General features: G+C 40.2%; 1 protein-coding gene across 6 annotated transcripts in view; it reads left to right on the forward strand.

The window, feature by feature from the left end:
* The window catches only part of LOC131678806 (probable G-protein coupled receptor 158), a 309,807-nt gene that overhangs the window by 236,725 nt on the left and 56,979 nt on the right, over window positions 1-16,103 (forward strand). For all 6 annotated transcript variants that reach the window (XM_058959138.1, XM_058959139.1, XM_058959140.1 and 3 more), the window contains exons 7-8: window positions 1,868-2,284; window positions 2,386-2,580. In XM_058959138.1, the coding sequence (XP_058815121.1) occupies window positions 1,868-2,284; window positions 2,386-2,580 (612 nt within the window). The remainder of the gene's footprint in view (window positions 1-1,867; window positions 2,285-2,385; window positions 2,581-16,103) is intronic.

The following is a 16,103-nucleotide window of genomic DNA, read 5'->3' on the forward strand; positions in this document are numbered from 1 at the left end:
CGAACTACACCAATTTTAGGTAGTTTTCAAGGGGTTATTTTATCGACTTCTTTCAAAACTCGGCTAACCTATTCTCATTTGTGCGATAGTTTATGTTAAAAGGGTATCCTAAATTAAAAATTCTTAGACATTAGGATTAGAGATAATAATTCAGATCAAAGATACTACTGGGAAGTCATTTTTAGGAAAAGTCGATATCGAAGTAAAGCTTGAACTATGCATGCATGCACTTCAGAGGTAGCGAGATATCAGCTGAAATTTCAGTACTTAGTTCTCAGCCGCGTTGGAAATTTGAGTAAACGCTATTGAGTATGAACATCAAATCCATTCGAAAATTTGTTTTTCGAATTTTTTGACTCAGCACAACATATATAATCGCTTTAGGAAAATTCAGTTTTCCCTACACAATGCATTGATTGAAGAATTTATATATGTTATTAACGGAGCATTAGCAATAATTCGTTTTTATTTCTATTTATGGGTTATTTTTTCGCTTTTCCATTAAATTAGTTTAACCTTTGAGATTTCTTGCACTGATATTGTCCTATGCTAATTTGAGCGATTCTCTGAGTCCTGCCACTATCCCATGTAGTGTTATCAAAAACATCGCGAAGCATCAAGTTCTAAATGTTCTCAATCGATATAATACCCAAAGAAAGCGATAAGAGTTATAAGAAATGTATCATCACACTGTTAGGGGGATTAAAAGCATTTTTATTCATGAAAACGATAAAAGATTTGTTTCAAGATCCCCATATTGAGGAAGGTAAAATCGTGGGCCGGCTACAAGATTTGGCACCAATTTCTAGCACAGTGCCAATTAAAAGATTTGTTACATTGGGAAGAAAAGCACTACTTCCCGGAACACGGTAAAAAATATTTCAATTTGCTGAGAACAATATAGCCGAAAAAACGATTTTTCTTTTCGAGCCATTGTGGCGCAATACTATTTTTATTGACACTTAATTTCATTTTGATGCGCAAAACGCGTTCAGTACTAAAAAAATTTGTTAATCTTGAGAACCGCAATATATCTAACAATCGTATATGCAATAAACATTACAAACGTAAGAAAAAATCGTGTAGCAATAGATAAAGCTAAAAGGGGTAGCGTCGGTTCTACTGAGATGGGAGTTCCTTTATCCGCGAAGTAAGCACACTTGTGCATTATTAACTTCTCTGATATGAAGGAAAGTACACAGTAGCAATGAAACCAATGGTTGTGATTTTGTCGTTTCTTTTGATACCAATTGCTGCAAAATCACATATCAGTCAATCATTCATTTAAGTACATATCCAATAATATTTGCTTCAAATTCTCGCTCTTAGGATAAGTTCACACGATGAACTTATTGCAACCAGCAACAGCAGTTTAGAAGCTTTCTATTGTTATTAATATATGTCCATGTACAATACAATGAACAAACATCAGCACCAGCAGTCGTCACGGAGGCGACTAAAATGTTGCGACTGGTTGAATCTATAAGTCAATAAGTTGGCATTAACGTTCCGATTTCATGTCTTCAATATGTGACAGTCTCTCATTCTTTTTTTGTTCGTTATGGAATAAAATCTGCGAAAAAAATGAAAAATGGCATCAATCAAGGTACTAAAGAGCGTCTCTTCTATCCTTCAATACACTCAACATATACACCCTGACTATGGGCCTGTGTTATTCAAATTTACTATATATACTGTGTTGGACGTTAAGGGGTTGACGATTAGTCATCAATCAGATCAAAAAATTTTATGCTACATCTACAAGTATTTTGAATCAGATCTTAGACCTGAAATGTTTAACAGTGATTGGCATACTGTACAAAAATATTTGATGTGCAAAATGTTTTTCAATCATTTTTAATTTCAGGTTGCCCTTCACTTTCTGCAAGCGTCCACATTGCGCTGCCTGCTGGAGCCCTGGTGCCGCGAGCTAGGCTTCATCATCTGTTACGGTGCAATCGTGCTCAAACTATACCGCCATCTGGTGGAATTTCGCACCAGAAAAGCTCATCGATGGGTTGTGAGAGATTTAGATCTACTGCGCTATCTGTGCGCGATGATCGTTGCGGTACTGTGCTACCTGGCCGCATTCACCGCCACCAGCATGGACTTCCTGCGGTACAGCGAGTTGGTGTGGAAGGTGGACAACACCGACGATCAGGTCACGTCCAACATGTGCCGACCACTGAAGTGGGACTATGTAACCGAAGCGGGCGAGTTGCTCATACTTTGCTTCGGGCTTCAGCTGGCCATTGCCAGCCGTAACGCAAACACCCAGTTTAGAGTAAGTGGAATTATTTAGCCCCCCATCGTTCCTTCACCAGAGCAGCCAACCAAAACTTAATCAATGTGTAATTAAAATAACTTTTTCCCTCTCCCCTACAGGAACGCCAATTTCTGGTCGCCTCAATATTGATCGAATTCCTAGTATCGTCCACATTCTACATCCTTCGGTTCTGGTATCTGGAGGAGTTCAACCCGTCTACACTATTCCTAGCTCTTTTTGTACGGTCCCAGCTGACAAACACAGTTACGCTCGGGCTAATATTTCTACCCAAGCTATGGTACCAGCATAAGCAGGTAAATTGGAAAACTCAACCGAAAACCACAGAAGCATTTCCCATCCAAGCTCCCAGTCCGGCATCCATCCGTCCGTAATCCCCCTTTCAATATGCATCAAACAACCAAAACAGAAACCAATCTAATTCAACGAACCCGTCAGACATGCACACATACCAACATTCACTATAAGTAGTCCATAATAACACACAGCCAATAAAATCAATCTAAATCAAGGGAACAACCGAAACCTGCATCGACGGCGTCTTTCTGCGCCAGCTTGGCCTGCCGCATTTCACACGCAATCAGCACGGAAGCTTTACGATTTGTTATTTGTGTTCCATTCATACTCACCTAAAACCCAGTCGAACCGCATATCCCGTAATCCTTCGCCGCCGATCAACACGTGTCTGTTGCGCTGTTTTCCCTCTTTTTTTAGCATGTGAGTCAGTCAGTTTGCCTTTCATCGTTCTGTCGCTTGCAGTAAACAATTTTCACATTCTACACCATCTAATCCTGATCCGTCTAATCCCCGAGACCAACCGTCAGTCCTGTTCCGTCTATCAATTCATACCACTTGACACGGCACGGCATGTCTCGCACTGATCGATCGTTGAACCGCAATCCTTTTGTGTTTATATTTGTACATATACTTACGGTTGTGCATGAATAATAACCATCCCACTCCAGCACATACACAGTAATTCATGGAGGCGCGAGGTAGTTTAGTTAGCTCATTGAAAACCATATCACCGAGTAGTTTGTATTGTTATGGTGTGTAATCGATCCCTTTATCATTAGTAACACTCATCATTGGCGCAATTTCGATTATTACTTACCAATAAAATCGTAATCTATGTGGTGATAAAGCAGTCGGCCAGCGTCACTGTCACGCGATACGGTTTATGGGAGCAAAATTGTTTGACGAATACCAAACCCCTTATTGTTTAGTAGGGTACTATCAATCCTCAATGCACTGCCCTATTGTTGTCGTTGAAAACTGAAAACTCGATTTGTTTCAGCTGTTTCGACTCGAATTCTGCAACATTATATGTATAGGTATGAATAAAAGTCAGACCAATTAAATTCAAAGTTTCTGTGTCACATCAGCGAGAAACTGCAAACTACAGGAGTACAACCATAAAACCGTTTCCGTGTGTAATCTAGTTTTACTGTGCAAAATGTACAATACCTTTTTTCCCTTCCGTACTCTCGTTGCGATACGGCGCTGCTGTGGGTGCAAGGAACCGGAAGACTGCTGGTAGTATTGAAGCAATCGCAAAATGTCCTCGCTGTGCACTATCTGGCCTAGACGAATGTGCCACGATACGACTAGGAGCACCCGAAAGATATATGGCGGTACTTAATTTTACATACATAGTAGTAGCGAATGGCAAACTAGATTTCTTGTTGGTTAGGTTGTATTTTAAAGATAAATTCAAGATCTGTTTCGATTAACATTTATGTAAAACATTGGCTTTGGGGCTATACGCGTCGCTCTAACATATTCGGTTTTCTGGAACATTTTACTTAAACTGATTATCTTGAAAACTAAATAACTGTCCCATGTCCAGTCGAAAACAATGCGATATAAGTTTTAAAAACGTACTTTTGTCTAAGAGAAAACTATAATACCAACAACCTGTTTGTTATCGTAATCAAATTAATATAACTTATTTCTTATGACTCATGTCATGGTCATGACCATGAAATGTATAATTTTTGTCATCATGAAATTCTTTTTATTGACGGTGCCGGTGGATAAGTAGTAAACGTGACCGCCACTCATTCCAGTTGGTCTGGGTTTAATCGCAGCCGAGGTCGTTGAGATTTTTCTGAGGCGAAAAAATCTGTGGTCACGTTCTTCCTTCGTTGATCCCCGGTCCATGAGTTGATGGATCGATATCTAGTCCAGATAGTCGAGTCATCTCTCTAGCGTCGATAAAGAAAATGTAAAATCCAATCTCTATACTTACTAACAAATATCCTATCCTCCCGTGATACTTGTGGAGTGCGCAGTAGTATATACGGCCTCTAGCAAAAGCAAGTATATCGGACTATCATTCCTTCTCTTTCCTTCCGCAATCTGCGTTCGGGCCTGGCCGGCGCCGGTAATAATCAATAAACACTTTAGGATTACCAGCAGTTGCACATTGAAAGATGTTTTGCTACTCCCAAGCATAATTATCTATTGTGCAACTTCCAGCTAGTCCAGATCGATAACGGAGTAGCAGCCAGAGATAGTCGCACAAGCTGAAGCTCAAGCTCGTGAAATTCTTTTCATTTATCGTGGGAATTCGTTAGTGGGACAACTATACTTGGAATATTCATCCAAAACTACGAAAACAGATAATTTACTTCAAATAATCGATTTTAAAAGAAATGAGTTGGGTTCATGCAAATCGGCAGTGGTTAGAGCAAACTTGATATATTTTCGAGATAAAACCCGAATATATCTAAATTTACAACGTCAAAACCGATAAAAAGTGACATTGGAGAGATATTTTTTTAAACGGCAGGATATCGCTGTTTTCAGAATGTTGTGCTAATTAGAATTTTGAATTTCAGAATGGCGTCAATTATCAATATCCGTCATCCACTGAGAATCCTTTTCCAAATGACACCCATATTGATAACGGTTTTGACTATTTTGTGGTTACAGAGTGTCAACAATTTGTGTTTCAAAAATGCTTTAATAATAATCAATTTCCATTATCATCCATTTCCGTTAAATGTTCGAAGCTCATTTGAGTGGTGTTCATTGGATCAATTGGATTAATTTGATAACCACTTATCCGTTTCTGGCAACCACCACTTTTGCTGTAACTATGAGTGATTTCAACCGAGTTACACAATAAATTCATACTGAGTCAATTGAAAAGTCACTGTGTAGTGGCTTTGAGCACTTTATTCATAACACTCTTTCATGTAATTGAGAGTACATTGCTACATGAGAATATAATAAATAAAGAGTCTTGTTTAGTCGATTGAAATCATTTGCCACGATGATATTTCTATCAACACTAATACTCTTCTTCTTAGAACGTTGTCATAGTCTAGGGGTAGCATAAAGGCTTGTCCATTGGATCGGAGTCCTAAGGGTTGCAGGTTCAAATTCTGCCTTTAGGGTGATTTTTGAAAATATTTTTTTTACTCCACTACTTAAAATATCTCGCATGAAACGAAAATTTGCAAAGGTTTGCAAGCTGAAAACTCCGCTACTACTTGATGGATGTTAATACACCAGCCGATTCAGAAACGCCTAACTTAATTATTGGTAATAATTTAATATTTCTGCAATGTTTATTGAAAATCTGTAAAAATGAAAAGATCACGAAAAAAAGGTAAAAAAGGTGAGCACAGTGATGCGTTAGATGCGAATAGTATACAACGAAGATTTGCGCAAAGTTGGAGGGTATGGTTTGGATTGAGTTCAATACTAATTTATTTTTACGTTTGTATATGTGTAGGGTTGACGATTCGGCGGTTTTTAAGTACATATAGTAATGCGCCTATGGGACCATCCATAAATGACGTAGCATTATATGGGGGGAATTTTGTGATGATGTGTGACGACAGGGGGTAGGGGGTCATGTTACGTAGCTTTTTTTAAAGGGGAATAACTAACATCGTTTTTCATTTTATTTGTTTAAAATACGGGGACAAGAAGGGGAGAGTTACCGCCAAGCTACGTATTTACCAGTGAGGGTATTTAGAGGTTTGTGACGAAATGCTACGATGGGGGAGGGGGGTGTTAAAAATCACTCAAAAAATGCTACGTCATTTATGGATGGTCCCCATTGGCACACACGTTTCATATATCAGATATACGTGATGCGTTTTTATCCCTCAGCCATCTGACAACATACCTATGTAGGTATTTCGAAAGCACGGACGAACTCAACTGGATTTGTGTCTACTAAAAGGCGGAGGTTAGGTGGATATTATGGTAGGCAAGCAAATTCAGTATGTTAGAACAGTTCCACGTTCATTTTCACAAAGTTTCGAAGCTAATCTATAGCGATTCTTGGTAGTCCACCCTAAAATAATAACCCAGTTTTGAACGTGTTTTAAATTAAACAACAGATACAGTGGTGGTGTATACCAATTCAAATTTTAAAAGGAAACTATTCGAGCTTATAAATCAAAACGCTATATTGGGAATGTAGTAAGCAACTAGTTCTAGTTCCACAAAGAAACATCTATATCAAATAAAACGTCGCAGAACATGCACTAAGTTTAATGTATTATGTAGTTTCAAACTGGATACTGGAACTGGAAACTGGATAGTTCTAAAATTGATAAAATTTCAGATTGGCACGGTAATAACACTGTAATTGCTTGGTCATAAATCGATTAAAAATACTTAATCTAAAGATTGTTTACATAAGGATAACTAATATTTTGTGAAAGAACTGCATATTTCCTTTGACGAACGTGGACTTCAAATGCCACAGCCTCCAATAACGATGCTGCTTGTTTGAAAATATTTTCGGAACAGACTAACATATTTTGTTAGGTGGATCAGCCAAATAATGCTATGTTTTCGATTGATCGATTAATATCAAATAGACTATTTTTCACATAGTTGTTAATTGTAATCGATAAATGCCAAGCGATTATTGATTAATTTAAATAACCAATTAGTTTAGTAATAAAGCAGAGAGTATGGTATTGAATCAAGTTTTAGAATTTTGTAACTGTTATGGAAGGAACCACTAACAATTTATGTTGTAACGGTGATATAGTAAATTGTAACATTTGGGAGCAGGACAGTAAGCTAAAACGTGAGGTAGTATTTTTTTATCCGAAGACTGTCTCCAGTACTCATATGAGTCGATAGTTTGATAGATTAAAATTCATCCGCGAAATAAAATACAAGGTCTTGAAAAATGCTTTAATTTTAATGGTACCGTGGTGGTGTTCAGCACACAACCCTTTATTTTTCCCATATAATTGCTTTCGTTTAACTCACCATTTCGATTTCGCACAAATCCCCGAATAACATTAGAACGTGCCAATCGAGCCCATATATTCTGATATATTCTCATTAATTCACCATATCTAAATGTTCACAGACTAACAGACATAACACTATGACGGAAGTCCATCAAAAAAGTCGATCCGACAATTTTCCCAAAAATTCATTTACTGGTGGGTTACCCCTCAGGTTTGGGAGCAATTTTTCACTAGTGGTCTATCCCCCATATGCTTGTTCATATGTCAGTGGCGCCATAATTTCAAATGTGGCCCAACTACAAATTTATTTGTAAATATTTAAAATGACCGTTAAAGCGGGCGAAGCTTTGTTTTTAAGTGTTATGTCTGTTAGTCTGTGCTTACGTCAAAACCCAACAAATTAATTAATTGTTTATTTTTAACGGCGGGTTAGCTCCCGTGATACCTCTGTTAACAGAGCAAGGGCCAAAGATTGACAGTCTCCAACACCTCTGTCCACCCACGGAAGTTCGATGGGTAAAGAACTAAAATCAGATACCATACGATAATAAAAAAAAACTCCGGCCTTGGTATCTAGCGGGAATATTAAATAGATCAAATGCTTTGGGTGGGAGCGAACCGGACTCCCAAGGGTTGTAGGTTCGGATCCTATCTCTAGGGCGATTTTTTTGCATAAATGCTGCGTTCGAACTACATCATAACTCAAAATCTATTGGACCAATCGTTTTGAAATTTTGCACAGTTCTTCTTCCCCAGGCATTAATGGAAGTTTTTATTTTTTGCCTGATGTTTTAATTGTTCGTAGCACTTTGAAGCCAAAAGTCCGATATTTGCTTAAAAATCGATTAACGTGTTATTGTAATAGTTATAAGAATAATTTTATAAAACACTCTCGTAGTTACCAGGGCAATGACGTGAAAAGGAACTGTACCAAATTTGAAAACGACCAAAATACTTTGAGTGTATACCACATTTTTTCGAAGTGTCTTCTGAAGATTTACTGTCATTCACAGAATTTTAAAAAATTTGCGATGAAAATTTAGGAAAATGTTATTCACCGTTGTGCACCGCTAAAAATTATCATTCCAAGCATACTAACAAATAAAATACAATCAAAATATTTTACATTTAATAGTATTTACCCAGTTAACCAGGTGTCTTATAAGGATGACCAACATAAATCGTATAAGCATGCAATTTTTATCGGATTCGTATAATGGTACACCGTAGGTATACAAAATTTATCTCAACTAGTGCATCGTGATGACTCCTTTATGATTCTCGTATATGAGAGCAAACTAAGTCATATAATGTATAAAAATGATCGTTATTAGTACATTGATATGACACAATTACGACTACACAAAAATGTGTCGGTAACAGCCAAAGTATTGTACGCCAAGAATCGTAAAGTGAAGGGCAGTGGGGTACCGACTTCAATTCCATTCCCAAAATAAAATATTAGTTCTATTAAGTTTCCAAAAAAAATAAATGAAACGATACTTTGTAAAAAAAGGGAGGTCTCAGTTGTAGGTTGATATTGCCATCAATTCGTTTCCATATCAGCTTGGTTGCATCGTGCCATAAATAGGAACATAGAAGTATGGAAATATGGACAAGACTTTTTTTTTTTTTTTTCCAATTCGTTTATTTGATAAGGCAGGTTTGCGTTAGCTTAAAGGTGCCAATTTTGTTTTGTTTTACATTTTAAATTACTTAAAACTAGGGGATTACATATTGATTAGCTATACATATACACAAGGGGTAATATAATTTTCGTAAGATTAGGGGGTCATTTAGTTTTTATGGCAATATGGTTTGACATTTTTAGCAATGAGATTATTGGAGCAAATAATGTTTAACTAAGGGGGAAAATTTATACGACTATCTTAAAAGTAGAAATAATTAGAGGGCGTGATTAAATTTTGTAAAGATTCGGAGACATTAATTAGAGTTATTTTATGTGGTAGTAGAGTTGGGCATTTTCAACGAGATCATATAATATAATAGTTAAAACTAGAAAAGGCAAGAAGAGCTAAATGCTTCATGAAGATATTTGGGGGGGGGGGGGGGGGAGGGGTGTTACTTCTGTGTATAAGAGTCAGGGGAAGTAGGGTGGACAAACATGGCAGGGGGAGAATATTATTTCAGTTTCAGACTTCGGGAGATCAACGGATGGATTACAGAATCAGGGTGGCCTTCATCAGGAAGAATCATGTACTGGGACGCCGGGTGGTCGTTCTTAAGATGGCAGGGGTTTCTCCAGACGATTTCGTAGTGCGGCTCAGATGTTGATCGGCTACATTTCGAGTTGTGCGTGTGATGTTCGTGCTTTAGGTCCCGTGTTTGTTGGCTCATTTGACAAGGATGTTTTGTGTCGCCTTGGAGTCGCATCAAACCATCGTGGGTGTATGGTACAGGTGGAAGAGAGCGTTTCTGAGAATGATAAGGAAAAAGGGGCAGTTAAAGTTGAATATTGATGGTTTTTATGAAGGTGTATATAAGGGACATATAGAGGACATCGCGGCTTGCCAACACATCTCGAACCGGGACGTTGGGTGGTCTTCCTCGGGCCCGGAGGGTGTCCATAAGCCGAGACCTGGCGGAACTGTACTCGGTACACGCCCAGACTATGTGCTCTATATCGTGATAACCGTCGCCACAAGCGCAGATACCACTCTCCACGAGCCCAATACGTCGGAGATGTGCATCCAGCGTGTAATGGTTCGCCATGAGTCGAGACATCACACGAATGAAGTCACGACCCACATCCATCCCCTTGAACCAAGGTTTCGTCGATACCTTAGGGACTATCGAATGTAGCCACCTTCCTAGCTCCCCATTGCTCCACGAGGTTTGCCAACTTTCGAGGGTTCTCTGATGAGTAATACTGAAAAATTCGTGGAAGCAAATTGGTCTTTCAAAAACGTCACCTTCAATGGCACCCACCTTAGCTAAGGAGTCCGCCTTCTCATTGCCCGGAATGGAGCAATGAGAAGGGACCCACACCAAGGTAATCTGGAAAGATTTGTCAGATAAAGCACTCAGTAGCTCCCGTATTTTCCCCAAAAAATACGAGGAATGCTTTCCATGTTTCATCGAGCGAATAGCGTCAATAGAACTCAGGCTGTCCGAGACGATGAAGTAATGGTCTGCGGGTAATGTGTCAATGACTCCAAGGGTATACTGAATAGCAGCTAGTTCTGCGGCGTAAACTGAAGCAGGGTCACTGAGTTTGTAGGAGGCGGTGAACTTTTGATTGAAAATACCGAAGCCAGTGGACCCTTCGAGGTTTGATCCGTCAGTATAAAACATCTTAGAACAGTCGACTTCTCGGAATTTATTATAAAAAATATTTGGAACCACTTGTGGGCGTATGTGGTCCGGAATTCCACTAATCTCATCTTTCATGGATGTGTCGAAGAAAACAGTAGATTCAGAAGTATTTATGAAATGGACACGGTTGGGATTGTAAGAAGAAGGATTAATATTTTGCGCCATGTAGTCAAAGTACAGGGACATAAAACGGGTCTGAGAATTGAGCTCAACAAGCCTTTCGAAATTTTTAATCACCAACGGGTTCAAGATATCGCATCGAATGAGCAATCGATATGAGAGTTCCCAAAATCGATTTTTCAACGGGAGAACGCCCGACAGGACTTCGAGACTCATCGTATGGGTCGACTGCATGCACCCTAAGGCGATACGCAAACAACGATACTGAATTCTTTCGAGTTTGATGAAATGTATGTTCGCGGCGGATCGAAAGCAGAAGCATCCGTATTCCAGTACCGACAGTATCGTTGTTTGATACAACCTAATTAGGTCTCCTGGGTGGGCACCCCACCACGTTCCGGTTATTGTACGAAGAAAGTTGATCCTTTGTTGGCATTTCTGTTTCAGATACCGAATATGGCATCCCCAAGTACCTTTCGAGTCGAACCAGACCCCTAGATATTTTACTGTGAAGACCTGAGCTATAGTTTGACCCATTAATAGAAGCTGTAGTTGTGCTGGTTCGCGCTTCCTAGAAAATACAACTAGCTCAGTTTTCTCCGTGGAGAATTCGATACCCAGCTTAATAGCCCATGCAGACAAATTGTCCAAGGTATTCTGTAATGGTCCTTGTAGATCGACAGCTTTGGGTCCCGTAACAGACACCACGCCATCGTCTGCAAGTTGTCTTAACGTGCAGGAATTGTCAAGACATTCATCAATGTCGTTGACGTAGAAATTGTATAACAGGGGGCTTAGACATGAGCCCTGGGGAAGGCCCATGTAGCTAAATCGTGATGTCGATAAGTCACCATGCGAAAAATGCATGTGCTTTTCCGACAACAAGTTTAGTAAAAAGTTGTTTAAAGTCGCTGAAAGACCATGCTGGTGCAGCTTCTCTGAAAGAATGTTGATAGAAACTGAATCAAAAGCCCCCTTTATATCTAGGAACACTGATGCCATCTGCTCTTTACTAGCATAGGCCATTTGAATTTCGGTTGAGAGCAACGCAAGACAATCGTTCGTCCCTTTGCCTTTGCGAAAGCCAAACTGTGTATCTGACAGTAAGCCATTTGCTTCGACCCAATTGTCGAGGCGGGATAGGATCATTTTCTCGAACAACTTCCGGATACAAGATAGCATTGCGATCGGTCGATACGAATTGTGGTCGGAGGCTGGTTTTCCTGGTTTTTGGATGGCGATGACCTTCACTTGCCTCCAATCGTGTGGGACAATGTTAGCCTCAAGAAACTTATTAAATAAGTTCAACAAGCGTCTCTTGGCAGAGTCTGGCAGATTCTTCAACAAGTTGAATTTGATTCTGTCTGGCCCTGGAGCTTTATTGTTACACGACAAGAGAGCAAGTGAGAACTCCACCATCGAAAAAGGTGTTTCGTTCGCGTTATCGTGACGGGACGCGGCGCGGTAGATCTTCTGTGCCGGGGCGGAATCCGGACAAACCTTCTTGGCGAAATCGAATATCCAACGGTTTGAATATTCCACGCTCTCATTAGTACTGTTTCGATTTCGCATACGTCGGGCTGTTCCCCAAAGAGTGCTCATCGATGTTTCTCTCGTTAATCCGTCGACGAACCGGCGCCAATAACCGCGTTTTTTGGCTTTCATCAAACTCTTCATTCGCTTGTCTAACGTCGCGTACTGTCGAAAACTAGCGGGTAACCCGTCGTTCCGGAAGGTCTTAAACGCGGCGGCCTTCTCCGCGTACACGTCTGAGCACTCTTTGTCCCACCAGGGATTGGGAGAACGTTTTTGTATGTTCGCGCCGGGTACTGGCTTAGTCTGAGCTTGATTCGCGCTGTCGAGAATCAAGCCAGCCAAAAAGCTGTACTCTTCCTCCGGAGGAAGTTCTTGAGTAGATTCGATGTTGTCGGATATCGCGGCAGCATAGCTCTTCCAATCGATATTTCGTGTGAGGTCATACGAAATATTGATTGTTTCCAATGGCCTTGAGCCGTTATTGATTGAGACTACGATCGGCAGATGGTCGCTACCGTGGGGATCAGGGATTACCTTCCACGCGCATTCTAACTTTAGCGAGGTCGAGCAAAGGGATAAATCTAATGCGCTTGGGCGCGCAGGTGGGGGAGGAATCCGTGTCATTTCACCCGTGTTTAGAATTGTCATGTTGAAGTTGTCGCAAATATTGTGAATTAAAGAGGAACGGTTATCATCATAAAGGCAACCCCATTCCGTACCGTGAGAGTTAAAGTCGCCTAAAACTAGTCGCGGTGCAGGCAGGGATTCTATGATGTCATGTAGCCGGCGATGCCCAATCGCGGTGTTGGGGGGAATATATATGGAAGCTATGCAAAGATCTTTGCCTTTGGTTGTTACTTGACAAGCGACAACTTCAATACCTGTTATCGAGGGAAGGTTAATTCTGTAGAAGGAATAGCGCTTTTTGATCCCCAAAAGCACTCCTCCATAGGGGGTGTCTCGATCCAGGCGAATAATATTAAAGTCGTGGAAGTTGAGATCTATGTCGGAAGTTAACCAAGTTTCACATAATGCAAATGCATCGCAACTCAAATTATTTATTAAAATTTTGAAGCAATCGATTTTCGGGATGATACTTCTGCAATTCCACTGTAGAACAGTGATCAAATCCGTGACCTCGTTCGATGAGTTAGCCATCGAAGGATACAATCGCTGAAAGGAGGGGCCATTTAGCAGTCAACTGCTTCAAAAATGTTCTTACTGTAGGGAGAAAAGCTAACATAAGACTTTTAATAGGATCAGTTATATTGAAAGTTTTTATTATCCAGTCCACAATGTCCGAGAGTTTGATAATTCCAGTGCCCCGATTATTCTCGAACTGAAACAGAGGAACACTTGGGATTTTTGATGTTCCGGGAAGTGCTGGGAACTCCTTCTCTGAGTTTAATCCTCCGAGACCAGGAGCTAATTGCTTCGGTTTGGTTGCAACACTTCCAATAGATGTGACTTTCGGAGTCCCGTCAAGGGATACCTTCTGGCCTTTACAACGAACTTTAGGAGAGGAAATGTTCCTCCTCTTCCTATAACTTCTAGGCGCCCTAGTAGATGTTCCCTCTTGTGGGTCATCAGCCTCGCCCTCGTTAGGAGGCAAGTGAGCATAGATGTTTGTTGAGGTTGGTGGTGTAGCTTTCTTTAGCATTTCTGCGAAAGAACGTTCGGATCGTCCCGCAAGGGAACGTTTTAGTTTATCCCCGCGTAGTTTGTACGCGGGACATGCCGAGATATCATGCAGATTCTCTGCACAGTAAGGACACTTCTCAGCATTCCTACTGCACGAATCATCTAGATGATTCTCCCCGCATTTTCCACAGCGGGCCTTATTGCTACAATGGGTGGCTGTGTGACCCAATTGTTTACACTTTGTGCAATTCATGACCCGCGGCACAAACAGACGCACAGGCAGACGAACCTTGTGCAAGAGGACGTAATTTGGCAAAGCGGTACCAGCGAAGGTCAACCGATAAGAGTTTGATTGGGGGTACGTTTTTGAACCATCCCCCGCAACTACTACTGAGTGCAAACGCTTGCACTCGAGTATTTTCACTGGCTGAAGTATGCGGTCTCTGAAACGGCCAACCCCGTACTGCAGCAGATCCTCGCATGTCAAACTGTCATCGGTGACAACGCCTTCAGACTGTACTTTCACAGCTGGAATATACACGTGATAGTCCTTCGTAAAGTGCTCGCAGCAAGCAATATCGTTTGCCTGCTTTGAGTTAGTCAGCACGACCCTCAGCCTGTCTAAGCGGACCTTTTTTATTTCGATCACAGCCGAGAACCGTTCCGTTAGGTCTTTTGAAATCTGTAATAGATTCAGCGATTTTGTTTTGGGCCGAAAGAAGACCACAAAGGGACCGGTCGAGAGCTCTGGATATTGTTTGGGCCGGGGGAGAGCCTTAGGAGTCGACTCGATCTCCATTTGGCCATCCGGGGAGGAAGCCATCGACACCGTCAATGCACGGGGTCAGCACCCGCGCAGACGGGAAAAAGCCGTAAATGTATCAAAAAGGTGGATTTCACTTATCTGTATACTCGTTTCCCACGACGCACCAGTCCAGCTTAAATAGCTGGTTATTGTTCAATCCTCGCTTTACGAACAAAAGGTTGAGGAATGTGGCCTAACGGTTAACACACGCACAAAAGAATAAAAGTCCAAACCTCGAAGAGGCAGAGAATGGCAAAATAACCTTGAACGCGGATTACTGCACTGTTCTTTTTCCAACAGACCGAAAACAAAACACTTCTATCTCGATCGAGCGATGCGTAGAGACTGACAAGACTTTTAGGTAATAGTTAAAAGTATGAGTTTTTCTATATATTGTTTATAAACAGGTTAAGTTAATTGCAAGACTGGAGAAGGCACTTGTGTTAACAGAACAAAAAATATAAAAAGCGTGGATATTATTCACTGAACTCGAAACACGTTGAAGCTAAAATGTATGTAGTAAATTTTGAAAAAGTTAATATGAGTGCTCCAGACATTCTTTTGATTATTTCTTTTGATAAATTTTGCAAAAATAAATTATTGATAATTTCCATTGACGAAAAATGCTTATCAAAAAATAAAAATAATTCCATCGTGATTTTTCACGCCAACTCGTATATATGTTTCGCAGGAGCGAAGCAAAAGTTTATAATTCATTTATATAATTACCATTTATTTAAAATATAATGTAGCATTCTCCTCGATGTTTTTAGCAAAGATTGATCGCTTCTATTCTATAATAGAGCAAATTACAGAAAAACCTCGAAGAATTTCTACAAATTTGACATTGATTAATGTACATATATGTACATTTTCATCAGCACAAGGAAGATTTTTTTTTGTTTCGATTGTAGAGGTTTCAACCTTAAATTCATTCGCCTCTTCGGGTTAGAAAAATCTATTACGAATAATTTCTAACCCTATGTGCGGGATCGGGACGCGAACCCAGGTGCGCTGCGTACAAGGCAATCTATTTACCAACTACGCTGTGCCCACCCCCACAAGGAAGATGTTATAATATATTAATTGATAACAACACATTTCGGATATCATTAAAAGTATGTTATGATTGGTGAGTTAGTTATCT

Source organism: Topomyia yanbarensis, chromosome 2 (assembly GCF_030247195.1).
Source record: "Topomyia yanbarensis strain Yona2022 chromosome 2, ASM3024719v1, whole genome shotgun sequence".
NCBI lineage: Eukaryota > Metazoa > Arthropoda > Insecta > Diptera > Culicidae > Topomyia > Topomyia yanbarensis.